The 9593-nt window shown below is 24.1% G+C and overlaps 1 protein-coding gene across 1 annotated transcript in view; it reads right to left on the bottom strand.

Annotated features, from left to right (window-relative positions):
- The window catches only part of LOC117175841 (probable citrate synthase 2, mitochondrial), a 43850-nt gene extending 42570 nt beyond the window's left edge, over positions 1-1280 (bottom strand). The window contains exon 1 of the mRNA XM_033365619.1: positions 1140-1280. Within this exon, the coding sequence (XP_033221510.1) occupies positions 1140-1184 (45 nt within the window). The 5' untranslated portion in view covers positions 1185-1280. The remainder of the gene's footprint in view (positions 1-1139) is intronic.
- Positions 1281-9593: the final 8313 nt, after the last annotated feature.

The following is a 9593-nucleotide window of genomic DNA, read 5'->3' as shown; positions in this document are numbered from 1 at the left end:
CGAGTTTGATTTTTTGGCCAGCAAAACACGATTCATTTTAAAATTATTCGAATAAATAAAAATAAATAAAATATTTATTATTTTAATAATGAAATATGTGTTATTTAAAATGTTATCTAAATAAATTCTTTTTTGTAAAGATCAATCTCGGTATTGAAAATTATGGACTGTTTTCAACGAGATTCGAATTGTATAAAGTTCACAAGATATGAACTTGAGTCGCATTAGACCAGAAAACATGAAGCTAAAAATGAGAATTCTTCAAAAGTAAGTGAGTAATTTAAAATCATTACAATTGCTAAAATCACAGAAGTCTACACCCCCAATTTTGTGTGCGAAAAAATGAATTTGACGTGTGATGTCGGTAAGGCAGGAATTTCCGAAAAGCACATTTTTATGCAATTCTTTTTCCTCGATGAACTATCACATTGATTCACTCTTGATAAAAATTATTGGAACACCACGTTTGGCTAGAACACGTCACCGTAGAACGGAAAGTCAACGTGGAAAATTCACATTACATAAGATTCGAATCGAGTTCCGCAAAAAACGATTTTAGATTTTCATTTCCAAAATCGGAGCAATTAATATCTTAATTTAACCTAGATCTTGAAAAAACTCATTTTCTCTCTCATTAATCAAATAAAATTCACCAAATTTCAGACATACGGCAACGAGACCACATAATTTTCAAACAAAATCCAAAAGATTTCGAGCCTCGTTTGAATTTTCGAAAACGTTCGAATTTAACCTGAAAATCTGGAATTTTTCGGAGCATTCAGTCCGCGCGAATCAGCATCGTGAAAGGTTTGAGATCACCCCGAGATTTACCAGGCGTAAACGGGACGGTCGATAAAACATATTCAACTGAGAAAATGCGGAAAAGTGGATTTTTTCGGGGTTGAAAATAAAATAAGGGGGTTAAGTCACTAAAGCTTCTACTTTGCTCGTGGCTTTTCCCGAATTTCACTCAATTTCTTCCTAAGAAGTAAATCTTGAGAATCACAGGATGCGTGAGAGGATTCTAGAGACGTGTTCGAATTTTCGCACCGGAAGACAGTCTTTTTTTTAACACGAGGATTCAAAATTGAAGAATCGAACGCCTCGAGATTGGCTAGGATTTTTTCTCCTGCACGTACCTGCAACTCCAAACAACGCTTGGTGCTGTAACGGAAGAGTGCCATTGTCCTTATTAATCCTGTGGTGTCCTGTTCTGTTTCTTCTTAACCGTCCAACAGACCCGAATACGCGGAGCTCTGGCGCCCAACTCACTTCTCTTTTTACATGCCTTTTTGCCTCCTGCTCTCACTCACGCTGCGCGCATGCGCCCACGGACTGGTCGAAATACTCGACTTTCATTGGTTGGACGAGCTTTGACGTGTCATTGTGGTTGAGCGGGTTGTACCCTTTTACTTTTTTAAAAATACAAATTTTTGGGTTCTTTTTTCTCTCCCATTTTGGACAGGGCGAGCGCAAAACTTCATTTTCGAAATTTAATGTTTATTTTAAGATGCAGAGATGAGAATTTTAATAGAGAAAATAAAAGAATTGTACATTTTAATTGATTTATTTATTTCAACCAAAAGAGACGACTTTTGTACCATTAAAGATGAATTGTTAATCCAAAAGAACGAATTTTTAACAAAGCAGTGGAATTTTCGACAGAAAAAGATTACGTTTTACGAAAATAATTAAATTTTTAACCATATCGTGGAATTTTTAACCCAAAAAAATGAATTTTCGAAAAAACGGTCGAATTTTCAAACGAAAAAGATTAAACCTCAAGCAAAAATAGTTGCATTTGCAACCAGATAATTAAAGTTGTTCAAACGACTCTTGAATTTTCAACGTACATACATAAATTCTTAATCAAAACGATGAATTTTTAACCAAGGACATTATTTTCATACAAAATACTCCAATTTTTAAATCAAAAATATTAATTTTCTACCAAAAACTTGAATTTTCAACAAACAAAAAATAAATTTTCATCCAAAAAGGCAAATTTTCAACGAAATAGTGGAATTTTCAACCTACATAGATAAATTCTTAACCAAAATGACGGATTTTAAACCAAGAATATTATTTTTATACAAAATACTTGAATTTTCAAATTACAAATACTAATTTTATACCAAAAACTCAAATTTTTAAACAAAAAAGTTTCATTTTCAACCAAAAAGATGAATTTTGAACCTATAACAAAGTACATGAATTTTTAAATAAATAGATGAACCTTTATCAAAAAATGGAAAACTTAAATTTTCATTTGAAAATTAATTTTCAAGAAAATAGTCAAATTTTCTACCAAACAGATCAATTTTCGAATTAAATGATGGATCCGCAAAAAAAGAAAAATTAATTTTTACCAATTAGTTAACTTTCATAACAAAAATGACCAATTTTCAATCAAAAAGACGAATTTGGACCAAAAAATAAATTTTTCAACCTATATAGGTGAATTATTAACGCAAAGAACACATTTTTAAACATAAGCATTATTTTTATATCAAAATGATGAATTTTCAACCCAAAATAGAAAATTGAAATTAACAGTACAAAAATCAATTTTCACCAAAGCGATGACTTTTCAATTAAAATGATGAATCTGCAACAACAAAAATGAATTGTTAACCAATTAGTAAAACTTTTAACCAAAAAACACAAATTTTCAACCAAAAAGACGAATTTTTAACAAAAAAAGACGAATATTCAACAAAATAGTTGAAATTTCAATCTACATAGATAAATTCTTAACTAAAACAACGAATTTTCAACAAATCAAATTATTATTCTACCACAAAGATCAATTTTCAACAAAATACATGATTTTTTTAAATTAGATGAATTTCCAATAAAAAATGGAAAAGTTAATTTTTCAGTAAAAACATTAATTATCAACAAAGTAGTCATATTTTTATCCAGAGAGGTAAATTTTCAATTGAAATGAATCGGCAGCCAAAAAAATTAATGTTTAACAAAGTAGTTTAAACCTACATACATAAATTCTTAATCAAAACGACGATTTTTCTGCCAAAAACATTATTTTTCTTCAAAAATGATGAATTTTGAAACCGATAGATGAATTTTCAACCATAAATGGAAAAGTTAAATTTTTTGTACAAAAATTAATTTTCAACAAAATAGTCAAATTTTCCACCAGAGAACAATTGTCAAATGAAATGATGAATCTGCAGAAATAACAACAAAAATGAATTTTTAACAAATTAGTAAAACGACGAATTTTAAACCAAGTAAATTAGCTTTTTCCCCAAAAACATAATTCTCAATAATATAAATGGATTTTTCAATAAATAGAGGCATTGTAAACAAAAAATGGAAAAGGTACATTTTCAGTTAAAGAAATTAATATTAAAACAAAAATTTATCACAATAAATTTCCCGGAAAAGAGAATAATTTGTAAGAAACATAAATAAAAGAGATAAAACTTCAACCGAAAATAATTAATATTAAAAAAAATAACGAATTTTGAATAACATTATTAAGTTTTCAACCAAATAGTTGAATTTTTAACCGACAAAGATGAATTCTTCACGAAAGACTAATTCTCAACAAAATGCATAAATGTTGAAAAAAATAGTTAAATTAAAAAAAATGGAAAAGTTAGACTTGCAGTTAAAAAATTAATTTTTAACAAAAAATATGAACTATCGGCGAATAATGTAATATTAGATACTTATATTAAAAAGGATTTTAATTTTTAGTATAAAAAAATACAAATTAATAAAAAAAACGAATACAAAATGGTTGAACTTTTAACAAAAAAAGATTGTAGTTGAGTTTTCCATTAAAAAATGTATTTTCTACCAGAATAGTTTAATTTTCAAACCAAAAAGAGGAATTTCAAGAAAACAGATAAATTTTAAAAACAAAACAGTTGAATCTCGAACAAAAAGAGATTAATTTTTAGCCAAGCAGTTGCATTTTTAATCAAAGTTCATTTTCGAAATTCCCTGGCTTTTCCTTGAACAATTTTATAATTTTCCTGATCTTTAATATTTAGAAACGAAAATGTTATTCTTGTAACATTCTTAACATGGAATCTTTTATATGCGAAATAAAAGAATTATAAATTTAAATTACAAACTTTAAATTCCATTCAATTTATTCTGCATGTGTACACATCTCGGTTTTTCATTTGCGTCTACATTAGAAATTTCAAATTTATTTATTTCAACCAAAAAACATGAATTTTTTATAACAAAAGACGAATTTAAATCCAAAAGACACATTTTCAACCAAAAATGGAAAAGATAATTTTTCAGTAAAAAAATTCATTCTCAAAAAAAAAGTTTAATTTTTAACCAAAAAGATGGATTTTCAAGAAATATAAATTGTTCAGTCAAGAAAGAAAAAAAACTTCACCCAAATTGTTTTCTATCCAGCCAATAGCTAAATTTCAACCAGTTGAGTTTTTAACCAAAAGAGAGGCAATTTTAATCGAGAAGGTTCGTTTTCTACCAAAACAGACGAATTCTTAAATAAAGAATATATACATTTTTAAAAACAAAAAAAGGAAAAGTTACATTTTCAGTAAAATAAATAAATCTTAAACAAAAATAAAATAAAATTTAAACCAAATAGTTGAATTTTGATATAATGAGATGAACCTTAAACTTAAAAATAATTTTTAAACAAAGTGGTTCAACTTTTTTCCAAATTGTTGAATTTTCAATTCTGAATTTGAAAACAAATAGCAGTCATCAAATGTTGTCACCTATTCACTATTTTTTTTAATTCGTCACCTTTTTCACCTATTTTAGAAACTTCATTCAAAACTTTTTTCAATTGACAAATAATAATTTTATTTACAATTTTAATTTTCAAATCCTTCTGAAATCGTATAAATAATCAGTCCCTGAAGAATTAGCTTGTGTTTTAAAGACTAGGAGACGTAGATAATTTGATCTATTGAATAAAAAAATTTGTTGCTAATTTTAGGAATGTCTAAATTTTATTAAGGATGACGCAAACTATATAAAAGAGTTGACGATCTTTAAAGTGTGGTCTTATTTAAACTAATGCAGGAATTTAACTTTTACGTCTTGTATCTGATTTTTCTAATCTTAATTCGTAAAAAAACTTTTACTTTCATTTTTTCCTGAAAGTCTATTTTTCAGGATAATAAAAATTTCTCAATTGTTAAACATTTTTTTTAATATCTTACAAATCAAATAGTAACATCATAAAATATTATTTTGCAAAAAAAAAACAGAATTTTGTTCTGTATTATTGACATTTGAGTACACAATAAATATAAATAAATAATAAATACTTTTTCATGAAAATTGTCGACGTATTTAGAAAGAAAACTAAAAGTTCTAATTATTTTATCAATTCGGTGTAATAAGTGTCGTTTAATCTTCTTCAAACAATTTAGTGGGAATTTGTTGTATTTCATCATTAAAGTATGACGTGTTCAGAAAATAAAACTACGTTAATGATCATCGAATTCCATATTTATTTAAATTACACAACTTTTTTTTGTCACCTATTTGTCGGTTAAAAAAGTAAATTTCAGTGAAAAAAAAAAAGATTTTCAACATAATAGTCAAATTTTCAACTAAAATGATGAATCTGCAAAAAAAAAAAATAATTTTTAATAAAGTAGTATCAAATTAAAAAAAAAACAAGTTCTCTACCAAAATATTAGCTTTTCAACCAAAAAGACGAATTTTCAACAAATAAAGATTTGTTCATCTAGAATGAAAAAAAGACAGTTCATATAAATTGTTGAATTTTCGAAAAAAAACGAATTTTCTTTAAAACAATTACATTTTTAATAAAACAAAAAAATTAATCATGAAGATTAATTTCCTACAAAAACATACGAATTTACAACTAAAAAAGATAAATTTTCAACCACAAGTGGAACAGTTAAATCTTCAGCATAAATTTTTAACAAAGAAATGTTCAACGAAGAAGTTAAATTTTCAAATGAAGAGATGAATTTTCAATAAAAACAAAAAACTAATTTTCAACAATTAATGTAACAGAAGATTTGCCAATGCTAACATTTTTATTTTTAAATAAAAAACAGCTGAATTCAAACAAAAGAGGCGAATTTTCAAATAAAATAGTTTAATCCTCAACCAAGAAAGTTTAATTTTCAACCGAACAGTGGCATTTTCAATGAAACAAGAAGAAATTATAAAAAAAGTAACTCTTAAACTGAAAAGATGAATTTTCAAAATTAGATTGCAAAGATTGCAGTTGAACTTTGAATAAAATAGTTTAATTTCATTTTTTTTAATAATAAGTGCAATTGTTAATTTTTTTAATTTTGAAATAATTAAATTTACATTTACGCCATTCTAACTTCTTTTCCTTTTTATGTATTTATTTTAAGCATAACTTTTCAATTTAATGAATTTTAAAATGCAGCTTTGGAGACTTAAAAAATATTTAAAAACTTAACGTTTTGATTTGATAATTGTTGATAAAAAAACTTCTTGGGTTAATGAACTTTAAATATAAATTAAATAAAAATTATACAATTCACAGATTTTAACGTTGAAAATTAAAATGTTTCAATTCGAAAGCCGTAGTAGTTAAACAAATTTAAACATCTTTTTGAAACTTTATAAACTATTGACAATTTTTAAATAATTTCAAATTAATATATTCATAATTAAACGCTTTTATTCCATTTAAAATTCTATTTAAGTATTGTTTCAGTCTGAAATATTTGATTTTTAACATATACAATTATTAAATTTATATATAAAAAAGAAAATTTATTTATTATTTAGAAATATTTCACTGTACGTTTAAAATAAAATTATAAAACAAATATTTAAAAATAAACAATATAAAACTCAATTGTTTAAAATATAAAGCTTTTAATTGTCTAAATTTTAGAATGCTAAATTTAAACATTAAGCGTTACAATTTTAATTGTTGTATTTAAAAAATTATTAATTTGCAGGTGAAAGTTTTGAATTTTGATGTGCAAATAACATTTGAACAATTATTAATTTGAAACAACTTGAATTAAAAATAATTTAACTTTAAAGAATTTATATATATAAATAACCGTTTGAATTTTACAATTCTAAATTTGAGAAAGGGAAGAATTTTGGGTACATATTTAATTTTTTTCAAATTGGAAGCGGAACTTCTTTGTTTTTTACATTTGCATTTGGAAATAATGAAATTTTGGTTTTTAATTTGTCTGAATTGGAAGAGGGGAATTTTTGGTTTTTATCATTTTTATTATGTTTTAAGGGATGAAATTGGGGTTATTTATTTTTTTATGAATAGGGAAGAGGCCATTTTTTTCTTTTACAAATTTTTATAAAGTTGAAGGGCGGAACTTTTTATTTTAAATCTTTTTCTGAATTGGAACAGGGTAATTTTTTGTTTTTTATAGTTTTATGGAGTTGGAAAAGAAGAAATTTTGATTTTCAATTTTTTTCAATAGAAGAGGGAAATATGTATTTTCCACATTTTTATTGGGTTGTAGGGAGACGAATTTTGTATTTGCGACATTTTTCAAGTTTAAAACAAGGGAATTTTAGTTTTAATTTTTTTCCTGATTTGGAAAAGGGATCTTTTTATTATTAATATTTTTATCGAGTTGGAAAGCAGAAAATTTTAAGTTTTCATATTTTATAAATTGAAAGAATGATTTGTTTTTTTTTTCGAATTGGAAAAGGGCATTTTTATTGAGTTTAAGAGAATAATTGTTTCTTTTCAATTTTTTTCTGACTTAGAAGAGGGAAATTAGAAAAAAAAATGTTATTGGGTTAGAAGGAAGGAAATTTTGATTTTCAATTTTGTCTCAATTGTTTATTTAATTTAATATAATTGGGATAATTATTCTTTTTCTATATTGGAAGAGAGTAATTTTTTATTTATAACATTTTTATTGATTTAAAAGGGAGTAAATTGTTTTCAAGTTTTTTCTCATTGAGAAGATGGACATTTTTTATTATTAAGATTTTGTATAGAGATGAAAGAGACGAACATTTTTTTTATTAGAAGAGTGGACATTTTGGTTAACATTTGTTTTTATGAATTATAATGGGGACAATTTTGTATTTTTAACACTCTTATGAAAGGGAGAACTTTTTATTTTAAATTTTGTTCTTTTTTTTTTAACTAAAAATTTAACTATTCGATTTTTTCGCAAAAACTGATTTTCTTTTATAGAAATTTAATTTTTCTGAGCAAAGATGCAAACTGTCTAATTAAAAATTAACCTGTTTCGTTTGAAAATTAAGTTTCTCTATTGAAAATTCATCTGTTCTGAAGAAAATTCATACTTTCATTTCGAATATTAAACTGTTTGGTCGAAAATTAAACTTTCTTAAAAATTAATTAAAATTAATATTAAAATTATATTAATTAAAATATAAAAATTATAAATCTTAAAATTAATATTTGACAATTCTTCATTTTAATAAAAATTAATTTTTTTGTTTGAAAATTTAACTTTTTTGTTGCAAACTCTTTTTTTGTGAAAAATTAGTTTTTTTAACTGCAAATTTAACTATTCCATTTTTTTTTGAAAAATTTATCTTTTTTAATAGAAATTTAATTTTTATGTGAAAATATGCAACTGTCTAATTAAAAATTAACCTGTTTCGTTTGCAAATTAAGTTTTTTTTATTTAAAATTCATGTGTTCTGAAGAAAATTCGTATTTTCTTCTAGAAAGTTAAACAATTCAGTATAAAATTAAACTATTTGGTCGAAGGTTGAATTATTTTGTTAACAATTATTTTTTAGTTGCAGATTCATCATTTTAGTTAAAAATTCATTTCTTTGGTTGAAAGTTTAATTATATTGTTAAATATTTGTTTTTATTTTTTGGTTAAAAAATTTTTTTTCACTAAAAATTTAAACATTCATTTTTTTCTCGAAAATTCGTATTTTTTTCTCGAAAATTAAATAATTTATTAGAAAGTTAAGAAATTTGTTCAAAAGTTGAAATAGTTGGTTAATATCTAATATGTTTAATTGAAAATCCATCATTTTAGTTTTAAAACAAATTAATTTCTACAATTATTCCATTTTTTACGAAAATTGATCTTCCGAGCAGGAAAAACAATCTTTTTATAATTTTTTTAGTTGAAGATTCATCATTTAAGTAAAACATTAAATTATTTAATGGAAAATTTAACTATTTTGTTGAAAATTGGTTTTTCTTTTTTAGTTCAAAATTAATTTTTAACTGCAAATTTAATTATTCCATATTTTGTTAAAAATGAATCTTTTTTTAGTTAAAAATTAAACTGTTTGGTTAGAAATGTAAGCGTCTGGTTCAAAATGTATATGTCTTAATTAGGCAATCAAGTCTTTTGTTGAAAATTCGGCTTTTTTTAAAAATAAAACTGTATTTGATTTAATTTGAGATTTTATTTTCAATTTTGTTCTGAATTAGAAGAGTGACATGTTTTATTTTACACATTTTTATTATATAATAGTGTGGGTTTATATTTTTAACCAGAAATCTTTAAAATGTTCAATTTATAAAAGTTTAAAATAAAAAATTTTGCATTTTAACGAAATTTAATTCTAAATTTTTAATTTGGAAAACATGTAAAACTTTCCTTTACACGTGTAAA

Source organism: Belonocnema kinseyi, chromosome 7 (assembly GCF_010883055.1).
Source record: "Belonocnema kinseyi isolate 2016_QV_RU_SX_M_011 chromosome 7, B_treatae_v1, whole genome shotgun sequence".
Taxonomy (NCBI): domain Eukaryota; kingdom Metazoa; phylum Arthropoda; class Insecta; order Hymenoptera; family Cynipidae; genus Belonocnema; species Belonocnema kinseyi.
Note: the sequence above shows the minus strand (reverse complement) of the source record. Positions and strands in the feature narration are given on the sequence as shown.